The sequence below is a fragment of the Phalangium opilio genome, unplaced genomic scaffold (assembly GCF_054372755.1).
Source record: "Phalangium opilio isolate 3A_F unplaced genomic scaffold, DU_Popi_V2 ptg000113l_1, whole genome shotgun sequence".
In the NCBI taxonomy this organism is placed as follows: domain Eukaryota; kingdom Metazoa; phylum Arthropoda; class Arachnida; order Opiliones; family Phalangiidae; genus Phalangium; species Phalangium opilio.
Genome location: NW_028324209.1, coordinates 1,381,669 through 1,400,835, shown reverse-complemented (window position 1 = coordinate 1,400,835; position 19,167 = coordinate 1,381,669). Strand labels below are relative to the sequence as shown.

Below are 19,167 nucleotides of genomic sequence, written 5' to 3'. Positions count from 1 at the left end.
AGCAAATGTTAACGAAGGAGGGGGCAAATAGGACTATAATATACTCAAAGGACATCCCCGTATCTCTAATATAACCAGAGTTATGAGCCTCCAAAGTATAGTTTAATGTTAATCATTTGGAGGGTATGTTAATGAACATTTTGCTTAATTAGTCGAGCCTAAGACCATTAAATTGTCTTAGGTCGAGCCCTGTTTGAAGCAAATTTCCCTGAATTTTACTAAAAATTCGATATTTCCCTGAATTTTACTAAAAATTCGAGGTTTTTGTCAACTATTTATTTCTCTGAGGTTTTTGTCAACTATTTATTTCTCTGAGGTTTTTGTCAACTATTTATTTCTCTGAGGTTTTTGTCAACTATTTATTTCTCTGAGGTTTTTGTCAACTATTTATTTCTCTGAGGTTTTTGTCAACTATTTATTTCTCTGAGGTTTTTGTCAACTATTTATTTCCCTGAATTTTCCCTGAGGTTTTTGTCATCTATTTATTTCCCTGGTTTTTCCAGGTTTGTATGAACCCTGATCAACCCCCTCGTATGTCCCAATATTGAGGCTAGTCTACCAACTTTTCATTACACCGAAAATGTCTATTGTCATAGGCTCTTTAAATTAAGGCGCCAAACTGAAAATTGGGTGTTTAGTTTTAAAAATTTAGCAAAATTATAGATATAATAAAAAATTCACGTTAATGGGTGCAGCTAAAAAATAATTATTTTCAACACTCCCACTCTAAAGTATTACAGCTTTTAAATTAAACAATCCATAAAAACTTAAAAAGCACTTTTTTCTGTAAAAGATTAATTTTCATATGAATTTTTATAGATTTAAATTACACACCTTTGAATAACGATAAGGGGGAGGGGAGGGGAGGGGAGGGATGTTCATATTTTATGGTTTAGACCTTTAACGCGTTTTTACGACGCGTTGGGCCGAAGTGAAAAATTTTCAAGACAAAATTGGTTGGCTATTTTCTTTTTTTATTCCTAAAAGATGTTTTATTATTTTCCACCAGTTTAGGTAATAGCCTTAAATTAGGGGGTTACGGTACCAAGGATCCTGTCTTAATATTTTTTAAGCCTAATTTTCTTTTAAAACACGCGGCGGCGGCGGCCCGCGAGATGTATTTAATAATAATAAAAAATAAAAGCTTGTAAAATATTATTTTGGAATATTTTTTCTTCTTCTTAGTTTTCTAACATTCTCTCATAAACGCCAGCTACTTGAAAGCGATTAGAGTAGACCCGCCATTGCCATATCCCCTTTTTGTAAAGTGGCAGTGATGATATCAATATATACTACTAGCAGAACTAAGATGAGACTAGAAGTGAAGGGCTCTAGCTCTTGGTAGTAGATCCTGGCACTAGTGAACAAATTTGAGGATTTTATGCCACCGCTTCCAAGGCGCCTACACTACTAAGAAAAAAATTGGTCGAGTTCCAAAAACATTTCCCACCCCCTTCCCCTCAACCTAAAGCGGCCGAACACGGACGCGGCTCCTTGAATCTAGTTCGGCCGTCTACCACCGCGAGCGTCTCACGTTTTGGAGGGAAAATTCAGAAACCGCTACTAGAGGGCCAACCGCTCTTGTGTTATCAAAAATATTCACTTTCGCCAAGTGAAGAATTTGGTTAGCTCAGTACTTCTGGTCTCATCTCACTTCTGCTACTAGCAAAAGTACACTTCGTTGAAACTCGCTCGAGCTGTGTAATATGAGAAGTCCCGCCTCCTCTATCCCAGAATAGTGTCGACCCCCTCTGCGTATGATTACCTTCCCGACCGTGGCACAGGGAACAAGCCGTGAATAGGCTCATAAAGTAGCTCTAGTTTAGTACCAAAAATTAACGTTTGGATCGCCATCATCATGTACTACTTTACATAAACCCATGACGTCAAGAAGATCTTCCCTGATTGGTTAATTCGTGAATTGGGTTGAGAGGATGGTAGTTTGCTTCTCATTTTATATGTTGTCTACAGCCAAAGGCAGCTCGGGAATTGTTAATGAAGTGTACTTTTTGTTTTTATATCTATACACTTTTGCTACTAGTGATAGGCACAAACCGATATGGCACTTTAACCGATATGTCGGTTCCAGCTTATTTTACCGATTAATTAATTTCATTGGGCTAAATTGAAATTATTTCCCAGAGTAATCATTAGTGGTTCTCTCTGCACTGCAAAAATTAAATCTAAGCCTAACTAGGTTCGACGTCAATCATGTCAGTTCCACTTTAAAAATAAATCTATACCCCATTTACCTCAAACCCACTTAACTTTGAGGTAATTTTCGACGATAATGGCTAACATTTTCTCATTCATTTAGCTCGAATCTAATGAACGTCTTTGGTAATTTCGTTTTTTTAAAGTATGGGTTGCTAGAAGTGTCGGGCTTAAATAAAGGGCTAATAAAAAACAGACCGTTGGTCTTTTAATGGCTTATTTTATTGGTTTCGCCTTTTGAACCCCTCTACGTGCTTCAAGTCCCAAATTCCGAAAGCTAACTAGGCCTATTTTACACTTAAAACCGTTTTTTCTTTCGAAAGCCTAACCTTTTAAAAACATTAAGCCCGGCGCCTTTGTAGTTTAAACTCGGCTCTAAAGAAATTAGAAGCTTGGGGAAGACTCAAAGGAAAACCTTTCCGCCTAATTAGGATTAAATACCCCCGTGCTTCAAAAACGTTCAGGACCAAAATGCCCCTTTACCCTTTATAAAATAAATACCCTATAGTTTTACTTGGAGTTCTGCCTGGTGCAGCCAATTTCAAAGAGATATACTTACAAACCATTTTTTATACATTCTAAAAATGTTTTCATTTGTGTTGATTCAATTCTGTGGACTAATATTTATGGTTAAACACTCTTAATTAAACATTTAACATGAACCACGTATTCGCCAGCCTGATTTCGGTGGCTTTGGGAAATTACTACCATATAACAATTAAACAGCGTTATAAATATTTCCTATTTGTGTAAATAAATTTACCTGAAAATTCATTTTGTTTTCTAATTTCCATTATTCGCCTTCTTACGTATGTTTTAAACATAAAAGACTTTGATTTAAGTTGATTTTAATCGCCCACGATGAGAAAAAATATCTCTCATTCCATCACGTTACCGCCTTAATTAGGCCCGTTAGAGAATAAAATAGACGACAATTCAAAACCGTGACCCCGGTCATTAGGGTCAAAAAGGCTGAACATAAATCATTATTTTCATCCAACTGAAGGGGGCGGGACGGCGACCGGCGTTGTGAACGTAACCCCATGCTAACCCTAACAACACCGGCTAATAAGCCTTGGCACTTACATGACATCTTTTGACCATGGCTTTTCCGACGTTTAGAAACCTCAGTTTCTTGTCCATTTTACAGGCAGTTTTTATAGTTTGGAAATAGGTTTTCTTGATTTTACAACAAAGTAACCATTGAAAATTAATATTAAAAGATGATACGTATCTCAGAGCGCTCAGAGATTTCAACTTCGTCTCAAAAATCGCGGACCGGTGAACTTCCGGTGACGTCACGAAGCAGACGAAAGCCGATGCCTACGTAATGTTTTGGAATCATTTGTAATATTTTGTTTATGTTAATTTTAAATATAAATTAAGTTGAAACGGTCAGAAATTTTGAAAACTAAGGATAGGATGTCTGCCAATAAAAATTCAGATACAAATTACAATATTCTACTGGGAGAGGTATATTTAAACCAATTTTTCAAATTTGTGCAAAGGCTTAAGAAATGCCATGTAGGAAAGCATCTGGTTACTTACGATATAAATTATCATCTTTTACAGTATAATATCCTAAAATGTAAATTAGAAAGTAAAAGTGAGGCCGTATCTATCATGAGCAAAGAGCTAATTCAATGCCGAAGCGAAAGAGATCAATTTAAACTCATGGCTGATCAGTTACGAGAACGTTACAGCAGCTTGAAAAAAAGGGTAGAGGGTTGGGGTCCTTCACTTATGGGAGTCTACGATGTTAAAGGACTGAAAGGGGAGCGAGAACAAAACCTGGCATTACTTCTGTGCGAATTAAAAGAGAAAAATAAAGCCCTACAGACAGAAGTTGATGAATATAAACAAAAATTAGGCGATTCTCAAGGGGATGTTAAAGTAATTAATTTTAATAGAAGTCAGTTAACTTGTAGGTTCTTAATGTTAATTCCTACAGCTTTTAAGAAACCAGCTAGCGAGAAAAAACTCCTGCGCGTCAGAAAACGAAGCGTCATTTGCATACTCGCCTACAAATCAAAGAGCTGATCTTGTTACTCAGTTAGAAACAGTTAAAAACAAGGTACAAGCTTTTGTAGTCCAGTTAAAACTTATCGTGACATTGCGTAATTTTTTTATAGTATGTTCTTTTGGAAAGAGATCTACAATCGTTATTAGACGAAAAAGAGGAGCTTGTAACAGCCAGGGACGCTTATAAGCATAAAGTTGATAGATTAAATCAACAATTAAATACAATGTTAAGGGGAGAGCAACGAGTTGTTGATATTGATTCAATTTTGATGGAGAATAGATATTTAAGGGATCGTTTGAAGCAGTTAGAAGAAGAAATAGCCATGCTTATGACCACCATTGCCAAATATAAGGTAAAGTTGAGGGTTAGGGATAGAAATAACGAGGGTTAAATTAATTTAAGAGTTATTTTAGACATTATTAGAGAAAAAACGTGGAAATCGGGGAAATCTTAGAATAACTACACCTTCAGGGACTCTCTTCCTTTCTAGCAAACAAAGTGTGTTAAAAACTAACATTTCCCTATAATTCATAACCATATTAACAAACTATTAATTAATTAATTTACTAACAGTCCAACAAATACTTAAAAATAACCCCATGTTGGAACTTCCTAACACGGCTTCCTCCGCCCCTGATTTAAGAAATCTGATTATGATCTTGTTTGAAACTTTGGGGGATAAGAGTTTAGCCCTTTTACATCAAAGAAAAACTAACAAGTACTAATATTACTAACCATAATGAACAATCATTGTTTTAAGTTAAACATAATGATTAAAATATTTTTGTAATTAGGATTCTGGGAAACAGAATTAATGAATTGGAAAAGAAAATCAAATCATTGGAGGATAGCAACGTAGTTGAACTACGGGACAGAGGTTGATAACTGAGCAGGGAGCCCACTCTTATATTTAAATTCCTTATAGGAAAAATAGGAATTTTTTTCCGGAATTATAGGACTTTATAGGAGAAAAAATGTGTTTTTATAGGAAAATATAGGACTAAAAATGCAGCTCTAATATAATACAATTTTGGGCTTAAACTATGTAGAAAAATCCCAAAAAATAAAAAATAACAAATTGGATTTTACTTTGAAAACTCAGAAGAACTTAATTAAAATATAACATAATATAATATATAAAAAATCCTAAGCGAGCTCCACAATTTCGGTCTCCATTCAAATGTGATCTCGATAAAAAAAAAGCTAAATTTTGATGAATTTGATGCTAAACTATACGAAAACTTCGACTAAGTCAAAAATATAGGATATTATAGGACCTTTCATGAAATTATAGGATAATATAGGACAGGTTCAAAAACATAGGAATTATAGGAGTGGTGGGCTCCCTGACTGAGTCATAATGTCTAATGTTAAAAAATCTTAATACATACCTAATTATTGAAGCAAAAACCTTTGACGCTGCTTTCCCAATTGCTGAATCACAAATTCCTTCCTGTAATGATGATGAATGTCAGAATGGTTCCTCCGATAAAGAAAACAATGAGGATAAAGACAGCTATGTCAATGATGATTTAGACCATGACGATTTGGATTTATTGCCAACTAAAGAAAGAAAATTTAGTGGTTTGTTGTTATCCTTTATTCTTAGTCTTAAATTAAATTAAGTTTAATTCCATCTCAACTATCAAATACTAATAGTTGATGTAAGATCACGCAGCACGAGTTTGGGTAGTTTCAGTGAATCCGAGTTAGGGAGCTCCTCAGTAACTCCATTACCTTCCCAATCTCCTTTGCATCGAATTTGTCAAAACTCTGAAAACCAAACGGAACCAGCCACTCCGGATAGACAAGCATCGGGAAGTTTTTATCGCGCATCAATATCTTCCGAAGATGATGACCTTCCACCTCAACTTCAAAAACTTCTGATGGCCGCTCTCATGGATTTAGAAAAGCAAAGTAATGATAGTGAAACCCTGGAGGCGGCTTCTAAAAGTAAGATGTCGTCACCTCGACATTCGTTAGATGGAAATGTACCCCCAAATATTGATTGTTAAACTTCAATAATAAAGTTTTAAACGAGCTAGTCATTTGTTAAATAAATATGTTCCCTTTCTCATTTAACATAATTAATAATTTAACTTGTGTTGTAGATTTTATTTCAACCCCGCTCTAGTCATTTTTTAAAATTAAATCTTAATGTAAATTAAATTAAATTAAACTTAATGATTAAGTTTATTTATAAAGTGAAAACAAACGAAATAAGTTTGTAAGGAATACAAAAATATGATCTCTTTATATTTTAGGAGGCCAATCTAATTCAATTTTCTGTAAAGATATCAATTTTAATGGATTAAAGGCCGACTTCCATCAAAAAGGGTTCTAGCGAACTGAAAACCGAGCATCGAGGCTAACAATGGAGTATAAACGTGCCGATTTTCGAATCCCCACTGTTGCAAAAGTTGGAAGGGTTCTTGCTAACGGAAAGCCGTGCAATCAGTGGTTCTAACAAACTGAAGATGAACAATAGAAATCCTTTTAAATTTATTTCCTCTCGAATTTTGCTTTCCCCTGAAGGAAATTCTCTATTGCGTATCTTCAGTTCACTAGAACCACTGATTGCACGGCTTTCAGTTAGCTAAACCCTTCCATCTTTTACCCCAGCTGGGATTCGAAAATCGGCACGGTCGCGCCATTGTTAGCCTCGATGCTCGGTTTTCAGTTCGCTAGAACCCTTTTCGCTGCTGGAAGTCGGCCTTTAAGTTAAAGATTATTTAATTAATTAGTTACCTCAACATCCAAGGCCATAATATCAGCTTCAGTCTGTAATATTGTACCTAAATTAGGCACCGTTCTTCCCAAATCACCATGAACAAATTCTTTTATATATCTTAATTGATTTGTTAATTAAGTTTGTAAAACTAAATATTTAATTAAAATAAAATAAAATTAAAAGAAAAGGATACGTTCCAGCTTGAGTTACAATCTCCAACTTCAAAACATTTTCTTTAATTATTGTTCCTGTTAAGGAATGAATTGTTTTTGGTCTAACAGCTAAATTTCGTCTAAAAAAAATAATATGTTAAATAAATTAATTTTAACACTTAAATAATTAAGTCTATTTAATGTACCTATGCAAAACTCTAATGGGAGTTTTCTGCTGAATGATTAAATCTTTAATTTCGCTTAATTTCTTTAAATCTTCCTCCGTTATTGGTCTTTTAACGCAACACAATGCACTATAGCATTTTTTCTTCATTTCCTCACCTTGTTTCAAGAGCTGAAGTTCCTCTCTGTTATTTAAATATCAAAATTAATCAATAATTAACCAAAAATTAATTAAGATAAAGAACCTACTTTCCAATTGTTTGTAAATCTCTAACTGATATATCTTTTGTGCCGGAATTTATTTCCTAATAAATATAAAGTGACTAAATTAATTAATTAAAATATTTCTTAGTTAAATCATTTAATTTAATTTAATTTAAATTACATTTTGAACTGATTCAAATTGTTCTTTGGTGAAATTGACACATCGTGGATTGAATAATTCCAAAACAAAAGGTCTGCCTAAAATAAAACAAAACATAAATTAAAATTAGTTTAATTTTTTTTTTTATTTTATATTTTTTTTTTTATTTTATTTTTTTTTTATTTTATTTTTTTATTTTATTTTATTTTTTTTTTTATTTTATTTTTTTTATTTTATTTTAAGTGTGTCCACATTAAATAACAATAATTATAATTAATTAATATAATAATTAATAATAATAATTAAAATCAAATTAATAATACCTTCTCCTAGCATTCGAACATCAACATCTTCTCGACCAGATGAACTAAAAACTATTTCTGGAAGGAAAAAAACAAGGTTTAATTTAAATAACAATGAATGATTAAGATTAAGATTAAGACTTACTATCACAGGTCATATTTTTCTTAACAGCACCAATGATTAATTCCTCAACGGAATTTTCCATTATTTTCTTTCCATCAATGATCCAAGGCGTTTGACATAACTTTCTAGAGAATTTATTATATCTTCCTGCTAAGTAAAGTTGATCGCGATGGCAAATGACTTTGTCAAATTTTACACCTTCGGATGGAATGCAAGGGGGAACTTCGTAACTTCTAAAACCAATCATTAATATAATCTTTAAAATTAATATTCCTAATTAAATTTGTTATTGCTATCATTTACTTTTTAAGGCTTTCCCATTTAACAGATTCTAAAGCTTTAAGGACAGCTGCTCTACCATACATTTCATTAACGGACTGAATCAAGAAAAATTAAAAAAATTAACAAATAATATACAATGAAGATAAAATGTTTTCAAGTACTTTTTTCTTTCTGCTTATGTTTCTAAACTCATTAGGAGCCAATTCAACCAATTTTTTGCATTCCTGCTCAAAACCTTCAAAGTTATAATGGACAGATACCGCGTAGCTACTAAATGGAGTGAAATGAGAACCAAAAGTTCGACCAATCTGTGGCCCAAAGACGTATTTCCAAATATCTCTAACTGAAGCCAAATTTCGAGAAATTTCTTTCGTATATATGGACTCAAATTTCTCTGTCAAATGATTCACCATCAAATGCTAATTTAAATATATATCATTATGGGAATCAGGGTGAATTAATTAGTAGATGTAATTAAGAAACTTGCTTCTCTAAGTTCAATAGTAGGAGGCACGGAAAGTTGAAGTAGAAAGTCTTCAAATTGATGTCCATTCTTTTTTATGGTTAAAATTACTTCGTCAACAATGAGGGAGCTACAACCTTCTTGCAACAATCCCAAGCAACAAATGCAATAATTTGGGGTTGCCTTTTTACAAGGAGGGTCATCTAAATCCGATATTTTGCCAGTAATTGTAGATAACAGATCTATTTGCTATTGAAAATTATATTTTAAGCCTAATTAACATTAATTTAAGATTAAACTTAACTCACCTCAATAACTTGTCCCAAAAACATGAAATTTCGGTATCCTTTCTCCCCCATCAATCTCAAAATGCATCTTGAACAACAACCGCAATCCAGTAAGTAATTTAATACGACTAACTTTTGCTTTTGGCCTTCTTCAGTTTCCCAATAGCTCCATAAAGTTTTCTTAGTATTCGTTTCCGACTCAATTTCCACTAAAATAAAATTAAAATAATTAGAAATAAGTTAAAAACATCGAAAATAAACAACTCACTCGTTAAGCCTAACCATCAATTTTTGAAATGATGGAGAGCGGAGAAGCAGACGACGTCGGAGAAAATATAAGAGGGACTGAACATAAGTTATGTTTCTAAAACCGGGAATTTCAAATTTAACTTTGGGTTTGGGTCATTGACACGGAAGGAAAAATTAATATTAGAATAATTTAGAATTCGAATATGATGTCGAAAAATGATTTAAAATATTGAATTTAATTTTTTACATCATTTTAAAACGTAAAATACATTTAAAATCAAGATGGTCCCGGGCCGAAACTAGGACCATATTGAGTCAGATATAAAAACTATTTAACACTTTCAAAAATAGGGGTCATGAAGTTGTCGGGTGTAAAAATAAAAAAAAAAAAAAATAAACTTTCACCAAAGATATAAACATGTTAGACGACTGTGGGAGAAGGCAAAATCTTATTTTAGAAAAATTCCTTCGCTATCAAATGACCAGTTTTCAACCCCTTCCTTGGGATCTTCCTCGCTATTCCGGGATCCCCGCAAAAAAAGGACCCCATTGAAATTTAAAAGTTATTCGGGGTGGTATGAAGATGAAACGAAAAAAAAAACTCTTTCGGGCCTCTGAACCTTTTATTACGTTGGCGTATGTTTAAGCCTATATTATGCCCCGTCTATAAAACCCTAGGTTCCAATATTTTCGGGGATGGGAAACAAGACGTCGCGTTATAAATTGAGAAAATTGAAAATATCGGAGAATTGCGAGTTTCAAAATTCAAACTAGAAGAAATGTTAAAAACCTTAATATACATACGCAGTTTTTCTTAATAAATTCGTATAATGAGTGCTATAAGGTAGTTTTTGAATACATTTTCGACTAATTTAAATGTTTCATTATATAATAAAAATTTCAATCGAAAAAAATATAAATTTCGGATTTTCTCTTTAAACTTTAAGAAAATTTTTGTTGCTATTCTACTCTACAACGCGTCCCGGCTGTCAATAATGGTCCTATATCATATTTTAAAGTGAATTTCTCACCCAAATTACGCAAAATAATCTTTAATTCGATTCAAACTGACATTCTGACAGACAAAGGGACTAAAACCAATAGTCAGGCTAAACGGGAGCGTGGGTCGAAATTGATTTTATAATTTTTTCAATCTAATTTTTTTTTTATCTTCATCATCACATCTCCCTAGTAACAACTAACTATACTTAGTATCAAAGGGGTCTAAAAAAGGGGCCGCGGCATACGTTTTCCTATATATAACCGTAACCCCTTTGGACTGAAAAGGCTTGGGAACTATTCCAAGGACTACTTTTTCAAACCTAACCCTTCCTGTTTCAACCAACCACGTGACCCCCCCCCCCCCGGCTCTCTAACTACTGGTGTTATGGTTTATAAAGAGTTAGGCTTAGCGCCCAGGCGAACTTAAAATAGTTAAGAACAGGGAGGGACGATGGGGGGGGGGGCAATTCAGAAATTGTGACGTAAAAAATTATGAGAGAAAATTGCCGGGGCTTCTGTCGGGCCAGAAGTTGGCTTCCAAGCCAATATGACGCGTCGAAATCCTGGACTCATACGTCCATCATTGGATTAATGCGCTGTCCATAGTGTTTGTCGGATTATAAAAAAAAAGTGTGACATCATGTGGACCTACATTGTGGTCCTAGTGCTATGTGCTCCATTGCTTACAACTCAGTAAGTTTGTGCATGAATTCCTCGTTTTTCCTCAATTTTTGCGTCACGTTAATCAGTTTTCCAAAAAAAAAAGTAAAAAATATTGACTATCCCTTTAAAATGTAATAATTTATCCAAAACTAATTAAAATAACTAACAAGGGATCGTATAATAAACTTAATTTATCGAATATCTTAATCTCCACAAATTCTTCGACTAAACTTAAACTTTAGTTTTCCACGATGTTGACAATAACATTTTGCAATTAATTTTAATAGTATGTTAGAATAGGTTTAATTAAAATACTACTATTAATTAAGCGAAAAATTAATGTAGAGGTATCACAAAATTTGCGCGTGCGGCCTTGACGCGATAAACAGAGCACGCGCTTTATTACATTTCCAAATTTGTAACCGAATCTGCCGTGTAAATTTAATTTAAAGTGGTAGTAACACTACACCGCGTCGCCAAGAGCTTAGAGACTCTCGTGATGGGGGGGGGGAAGCGAGATTCCCTCGCTTACGCCGCGTACAATTTTCCAGGAAGAGGTCACGTGGTTAGCTTCATTTCAAGATACTTTTTTATAGCTTTCAAAATTACAAAGAAGAATGTACTCGAATATTTGATATTTGATAAAACCGTTTCAAATAACAAATTCCCCAAAAATTAATATCAATCAGTGTAGATAGTTTTCTCCGAACTCCTGTCAGTTTTAACTTCAGTGCAGCGTTGGCAGTCCCTCTGAGAGTCGGGTTACTCAAATACTGATTCAAACTGAACAACTAGCCCTTCTCGGTGCAATCTGTTGGCTCACCAACTTTCTGGCAAGGCTGAAAACTATTTATTTGTATTTATAGACATCATATTTAATCTCCCTTTATTGACAGCTGGCAAATAACGCGCGAAATTCTTGAAGCTGTCAATGTAAAGTGATATAATTGTGTCAGTCTAAACCTACTAGTTCTCCGTAAGAATATTTTCCCACGTTACTTTGAACGGAAACATTAAGCTTATCCAATTACTGTCGTCCTGAATCGTGCATACATTAAATTTATTACGGGTGTTTAGAAAGATTAAAAGACTAACGGATGTTCTGTTAGGCGGGCGACGGCTTTCTTATTTCCGTTGTCATAACAACCCTCCTCTCATCTTTAAGCCTAAATTCATCCCGAGCCTACTACGTGTTTAGTTTATGAAACACTATAAGTAACGTAACAACATTAAGTATGTTATTTGCCAATCAAAGCTAGCTTTCGTATATAGTAGCAATCAACCCCTGTAGGGAAAGGTAGAACCAGTGGGTATAAACGTAAGATATGTTCCATAAGTTTGTCACTAAGCTAAGTGACGTAGGCCATAGATTCTTGTATAGCGACGCCTGGTGAGGTGCTGTCAAAGGCTTAGTACAATAGACTAAATAGGAAGATGGATTGCAAACCCGAGTGTAGTCAATTCTCGCTTGTCGTTCTCGAACTAGCTCGAGCTGTAAGTCTCTAGGAAGTGTCATACTTATGGAACATATCTTATAAATTTATGGCAATATGGATGGTTTTAGTGTTGCCCACGCAAACAAGGGAACTAACCATCCTTAAGAACTTTACCATTAGTGGGAAAAGTGGTCTACTTATAGTCATTATGTTCCTTATGTAAACACCCAATGCGAGCGGCTTTTTAACCTTTTTTCGTTCACTCATTGACACAATTATTATCTATTATATTTTTAAAGGCAGGATGTGGAGACCCTCGACAGTAAACTATTGCACGATTTGTTGGAAAAATACGACGGTTCTGCCCGGCCAGCTAATCAAAGTTTGATTTTATTTATTCTAACAATGCCGCTGTTGCGCGCGGGTTTAAACAAACTTCTCTACAATCGATTGCGCTGAGCGTATTGTATTTGTAGGAGCGCGCTTCATGAAACATGGAGTTATTACTCTACGGAATATCTAGTTTCCCAGAGTGTTTTAAAATTTAATCTAAGTAATATAGAACTGAATTAATAGCCAATTTTAAATAATGTAGTCATGGGATCAAATTCAGATTATTTATAACAAACTTCAATCGTATATATGGGAATTATCAGAAGTGAGATGAGACCAGAAGTACTGAGCTAACCAAATTCTTCACTCGGCGAAAGTGAATATTCTTGATAACACAAGAGCGGTTGGCCCTCTAGTAGCGGTTTCTGAATTTTCCCACCAAAACGTGAGACGCTCGCGGTGGTAGACGGCCGAACTAGATTCAAGGAGCGGCGTCCGTGTTCCGCGGGTTTAGGTTGAGGGGAAGGGGGTATGAAATGTTTTTGGAACTCGACCAATTTTTTTCTCTCTAGTGTAGGCGTGTGGGAAGCGGCATAAAATCCTCAAATTTGTTCACTAGTGCCAGGATCTACTATCAATGCTAGAGCCCTTCACTTCTAGTCTCATCTCACTTCTGGAATTATTTTAAACGCGGTGACTATGAGACTACGGAAGGTGTAGTTTCTTACCAAGGAGGATTGGGGGAGGAGGAGAGTAATTTAAAATTTTCGAAAGGGGCGCCATTTAAGTAGCTTATAATTATTTTGTAATTATGATGTTAACCTATTTATGGTAAATGTCTTAATTTTAATTTTATTCATTGTCAGAAAAGTTGAATTTAAACTTTCTAAATTTAAGTAAAGTATCTATATCTGACGTAGGGGCCATCTGCCATATTTCGTACGATTCACTCCCCCCCTTTGTAGGTGCCCTCCCGACACGGCGACAGTGAAAGGGTGGTTCGCGAAAACCCTCAAAAATTCTCCTCCTCCCCTAATCCTCCTTGTTCATACGGTATCCTCAACGGCAGCTAACTGAGCTTAACCGTATTAAACTCTACGTTAAGATAACACGGAGTGCCAACTTCCTATAACATTATAAACATTTTCTACATTGTGGCAACGAAATTAATGCATTTTTAATTAAGGCAATGAAGCGGCCCTCGTGACTGTAAACTTCTACTTGAGGGATGTATTCTTCAAACGTGACACTGAAGAGGTACCGCTAATCTAATTAATTAAATCCCCTTATTAATTACACGTCAAATTTAATGAAATTGTTTTTTTCCCTAATTTATAATTAAAAAGTTCACGGGAATGCAAATTACATTTCGCGAGGCTTGGAACGATCCCCGATTCAAGTTTAACAATGACAAAATCAAATACTTAACGGTTCGTGACCCCAAGCGAATATGGGTGCCAGACATATTCTTTTCAAACTCAAAGGACGGTCATTTTCACAATCTGATGGAACCCAACATTCTAATGCGAATTTATCCCAACGGTGATGTTCTATACAGCAGAAGGTCGGTCGACTATTTTTTAACCTACTTCCATAGAAAAGGGTTCTAGCGAACTGAAAACCGAGCATCGAGACTAACAATGAAGCCGATTTTGGAATCCCCGCTGTGGAAAAAGGTGGAAGGGTTCTAACTGAAAGTCGCGCTTGGTTCTAGCAGGGATAGATTTAATTTTAGAAGTAGGAATGGAGAACAGAGTAATCTGGGCTCGCATCAAAGTCCCGGACCCTCTTCCCCGGGACGGGGTATGAAAGAAGAGGCGGGTCAAAGTGAGAGAGGTAAAAAGGAATTACGTATTTTTCGCCGTCCCCGTCAGCAACGTCATCCAAACGTAGTTTAAGTGAGCCAATAACATAATTTAAACTTTTCGTTACATGTTGGAGGGAGGGGCTCTATACTGGGTGATCTATGAGACGGACTGAAGTAAATACTAACCGTTCTCCATTCCTACTTCTAAAATTAAATCTATCCCTGGTTTTAACTACTAGAACCACATTTCACGGTTTTTAGTTATTAAGCACCTTTCCAACTTTTACCACAGCGAGGATTTGAAAATCTGCACGGTCGCTCCATTGTTAGACTCGATGCTCGGTTTTCAGTCCGCTAGAACCCTTTTCGTTGAAAGTCAGCCTTTAAGGCTAAGCTTTAATTTAATTAATTATTTAACGGTATTTACTATATTTATTTAGGGTAACCTTGAACGTTCGCTGCATTTCGGATTGGGCATTTTATCCCCTGAATCGCGTCAAGTGTCCCATTTTGGCTGCTTCTTGTAATTATTATTATTATTCACGAGGAAATAAATTCATAAAATTGAGATAATTTTATATTCCGAATAGATGGCTACACTACGGACAGCGTCAGCATATTGTGGAAAACTGGAGACCCGATACAAGTTGCTAAGGCGGTGTATAATCGCGCGGGACGTTTACAACTTTCAAGTCTCAAAACTGACTACTGCAACAGTAAAACCAACACGGGTAAGAACTATTGTGTTGTTGTATCAAATTGAAATAGAAATGGATGAAAGCAGTGAGCACGTAAAAGAAGGAGAGTCAAAGTCAACTGTAATGGCACAGCCCGATATCTCTCTCACGCGCACTTACCTCGGCAAGCAGCCGAGGAGCCAGACGTCACGTGATCCGTTAAGAATACTTACCGGGTGGGAAATAAGGATTTTTTTTAAAACTGGACATTGAGCCAGTGACCCCCCCCTCCCTTGGCCTGGAATAAATAAACTGGTCACGTCGTCTACTAAACTAAAGAAGTGGATAATGAAAATATTCGAATTAATGTCTGAACTGTGGTTACCCTTCAATTTTCTTAGTGGTCCCGTGGACCACTGACCCCCCCCCTCCGATTTAATTTTAAACTGGTAATTTTGCTCTGTGCCACCGTCTTATTTCCCACCCTGCCCTAAACAAACTTTTCTAATTTTTCCCCCTCTGTTGCGCCAATTGCATATGTGCGGAACTCTGATACCGAGCCCCAGCTCGGTACCGGTTTTGAGAGGGGGGGGGCTGAGGGAGAATTTGGTCTCTCTCTCCGATCTTCTCCTCCTCATACGTGCTCACTGACGAAAGCTAAGTTCATAGATTCTTTAGCGCTCAACTTATTATCTCTGCAGGTGAATATTCTTGTATTCGAGCTGATTTCATCTTCAAGCGTCATTTTGGACCGTACTTTATGAACTTCTATTCGCCATCAATCGCGGCGGTTTTGTTAGCGTGGCTATCATTTTGGTTGGATAAGAAACAGAGTTCATCTCTGTCCCTGTCTATTCTACTGCTAAGTTTGTTCATCGCCTCATTTGCTTGGCTGTTTAGCATCGTGGAATCACCGGCTACCTACGTCATAAACGCGGCTAATGTTTTCACCGCCGTTGGAGGATTTTTCACTACCTACGCCCTACTACATTTCTATCTGACAAGGGCCATGAACTGCGGTCGAAAGATTTTCCAAACCAAACCCGTTGATAAGACTAACTACGGCGAACCAGGGAGCGTTGCCATGGTAACTATAGATTTGCAGTAATTTCGCGAACAAACAAAATTTTTCTCTTAACGACCCCATTATCTGGCATTGAACTAAAATCTCTCATTTTAGAAACCAATAATGGCTGATGAAGACGCGGAAAAGAACCAAAAGGAAGTTGAACCCTCGAAACGGGACGCATTCTCAACGGAGCAGATTTGCGCGATGGTTGGAAAGAAAACGAATAGACCCGATCTTTTGGCCCGTATGCTGTATCCCGGTCTCTACATTGTTTTTAACATAATCTACTGGGCAGTTTACAACGAAAAGGACAATTTCTAAAAGACCAAAAAACCATTAACAATTTCATAATCGTATCGTGGTTGTCCAATATATTTTTAAAAAGCATTTTATTATTACTATAATTTTTTTTTAATTTAGTTTCGTGATATCTTTTTTGAAAATTATTTTTTTTTAATTAACTCTAAATGTTTTTGGTTTTATGGTACAGTTTATCTGCCTTCTTGACAAGATCAAAATGTACCTGTATAATAAGGTTTCGATTATAATTTTATTTAGATTTTGCACGCACTTTAAAAAAAAAATTTAAATTTGAGTAATTGTCCATTTGATTATATTTGTTTTTCGACATTTTTTGCACCGTTTTTTAGCTAATAAATTTTGCTGTTTTGCGTCTTGATTTGCAATTAAATCTGGCTTGTTTATTTATTAATTTTAGTAGTTAAATGGTGAAGGTGGAAGGTCGAACCTTTACGTTGTTCTACGATTTCGTGATACTTGTTCATAGGGAGCTAACAACTGGCTAGGGGGAAGAGATAGTCTGACGTCACGCAGCCCCTCTCTGGTTGGAATTTTTGCGCGTAGAATACTGTTTCCAACCGTTAGGGGGGATGAAACTCCAGTAAGAGATAGAAGGGTGTGACGTTTCAGGGTCAGAACTGTTAGCTCCCTATTTGGAGCTCTATTGTTAGCCCTAGCTCGATATGGCAAATAGTTAAGCGCTAAAAGAGTAACGAGTAATGATGAGGGGGAACTATTTATCGCGTATGTGATTCGGTTTTAGTAACCTTTTTGCCCAAGTTCCGATGTTGGGAAGAATCATTTCACAATTACCCCACTTTTGTGGTACACTTCTCTCGAAGAGAAGTATTATATACTTCTCTTAACACGCATACCATGCTGGGTGAAGGACCAAGGCTTACCGCCGGAACATTAAAAATGCAATATCCTTTGTACTTAATCAAGCTTATGGGTGATAATTTAGTACAGAAAATGATAAACTTGCGGCTTATCTTCAATCTTCATAAAGTATAATCCATAGTTGTTCGATATTTTTTAAATCACAAAAACCAAATTAAAAATGCTGACATGCTGTAACCACGAAAAATATCCGCGCGAACTTGAAATTGAAAGTTGCAACTACCATAGCCCACTCGATCACGCGCATCACGACGCAAGCTGCTCGCGCTAGAGGATCATCATGTGACGCTAGAACCATAGATATAGTAAAACTATAAAGGGTCTAGATCCACTTCGCTGGCTTAGGCTTAACGAAAAAACGCGGAAGGGGCAACGAGCAGACAGCCGCTATTTTCTGGGGTAGCTGTATAAAACGCCATCTATCGGGAACTTTCGAAACTAAATTAAGGGATGAGCTTAGAGTAGTGGCACTCTATGTTAACCCCCTATAGGGCATAATAAGTCAAACCCTCGGAGATGCCATTACTCCATTTTATACGAGCTAAGAGCACAAAAACGTATTTTATAAATTTTACACCTGTAAAATTTTTTAAAAAACACTTGGAACTTGTATTTCTACTTACTTTCGAGGAAATACCACCGTTTTCTGAAGGTAAGATTCTTTTTTTATACATTTATTAGTAATAAAAACATTTAAGGCGAGCTAAGCCTTGGTCTTGTAAAACACGGCAGATTACGCTCTCTTTTCTCTATGTGCATTGTGCAAATCTACATTATGGCCATGACCAAGGCTTAGCTCGCCTTAAATGTTTTTATTACTAATAAATGTATAAAAAAAGACCTTCAGAAAACGGTGGTATTTCCTCGAAAGTAAGTAGAAATACAAGTTCAAAGTGTTTTTTAAAAGATGTTACAGGTGTAAAATTTATAAAATACGTTTTTCTGCTCTTAGCTCGTATAAAATGGAGTAATGGCATCTCCGAAGGTTTGACTTATTATCATGGATGAAGGATGCGCGTGAAAAACATTCGACGCTCAAGAGGATGTGCAACTCCCTATACTAAAAAGTAGACTAGTCGATACTAGCGCCGCCTGGCTACCAGCGCTGGAAACCCTCGCGGGAAAAATAAAAAATACTGGACATAAGAAAAAAACCCGTCTGTTTTGCTTCTAGCAGACGACTCTAAGGAAAAAATTTACGGTAGCGCGTGTTTTTTTCTTATGTCAAGTATTTTTTATTTTTCCCGCGAGGGTTTCCAGCGCTGGTAGCCAGGCGGCGCTAGTATCGACTTGTCTACTTTTTAGTATAGGGAGTTGCACATCCTGTAGAGCGTCGAATGTTTTTCACGCGCATCCTTCGTCCATGTTATTATGCCCTATAGGGGGTTAACATAGAGTGCCACTACTCATCCCTTAATTTAGTTTCGAAAGTTCCCGATAGATGGCGTTTTATACGGCTACCCCCAGAAAATAGCGGCTGTCTGCTCGTTGCCCCTTCCGCGTCGACCTCCCATTGAATTGTGTATCTACCCTTTTAATATATCTATGGCTAGAACTGAGCATAGCCCACTCGATCACCGATTTAAAAAAAACACAACTAAACAAA

The 19,167-nt window shown here is 36.0% G+C and overlaps 3 protein-coding genes across 6 annotated transcripts; 2 read left to right on the top strand and 1 right to left on the bottom strand.

Annotated features, from left to right (window-relative positions):
- The first annotated feature begins 3,494 nt into the window (after positions 1 to 3,494).
- LOC149623225 (coiled-coil domain-containing protein 149) lies at positions 3,495 to 7,793 on the top strand. Its single transcript, XM_089852289.1, has 9 exons — positions 3,495 to 3,687; positions 3,787 to 4,107; positions 4,166 to 4,288; positions 4,347 to 4,589; positions 4,651 to 4,735; positions 4,811 to 4,955; positions 5,032 to 5,114; positions 5,642 to 5,821; positions 5,897 to 7,793. Exons 1-9 carry the CDS (start codon positions 3,637 to 3,639, stop codon positions 6,250 to 6,252), a joined length of 1,587 nt encoding a protein of 528 aa, XP_089708415.1. The 5' UTR covers positions 3,495 to 3,636; the 3' UTR covers positions 6,253 to 7,793.
- On the bottom strand, positions 6,412 to 17,774 carry Pus10 (Pseudouridine synthase 10). 4 transcript variants are annotated; one of them, XM_089852291.1, is made up of 14 exons: positions 17,537 to 17,774; positions 9,394 to 9,489; positions 9,147 to 9,334; positions 8,863 to 9,087; positions 8,537 to 8,794; positions 8,397 to 8,470; positions 8,115 to 8,326; positions 7,991 to 8,047; positions 7,689 to 7,765; positions 7,553 to 7,608; positions 7,327 to 7,488; positions 7,162 to 7,260; positions 6,986 to 7,085; positions 6,412 to 6,523 (listed from the first exon to the last, which is right to left on the bottom strand). In XM_089852291.1, coding segments are annotated over exons 2-14 (1,542 nt in total). In that variant the 5' UTR covers positions 9,395 to 9,489; positions 17,537 to 17,774; the 3' UTR covers positions 6,412 to 6,490. The 4 variants fall into 4 exon arrangements, with proteins under 4 accessions (XP_089708417.1, XP_089708418.1, XP_089708419.1 ...); XM_089852292.1 differs by having other exon boundaries at positions 17,564 to 17,774; XM_089852293.1 differs by having other exon boundaries at positions 17,629 to 17,759.
- LOC149623224 (glutamate-gated chloride channel-like) lies at positions 10,904 to 17,052 on the top strand. Its single transcript, XM_089852306.1, has 8 exons — positions 10,904 to 11,069; positions 12,775 to 12,857; positions 13,995 to 14,065; positions 14,155 to 14,372; positions 15,056 to 15,138; positions 15,206 to 15,346; positions 15,994 to 16,379; positions 16,473 to 17,052. Exons 1-8 carry the CDS (start codon positions 11,017 to 11,019, stop codon positions 16,680 to 16,682), a joined length of 1,245 nt encoding a protein of 414 aa, XP_089708432.1. The 5' UTR covers positions 10,904 to 11,016; the 3' UTR covers positions 16,683 to 17,052.
- Positions 17,775 to 19,167: the final 1,393 nt, after the last annotated feature.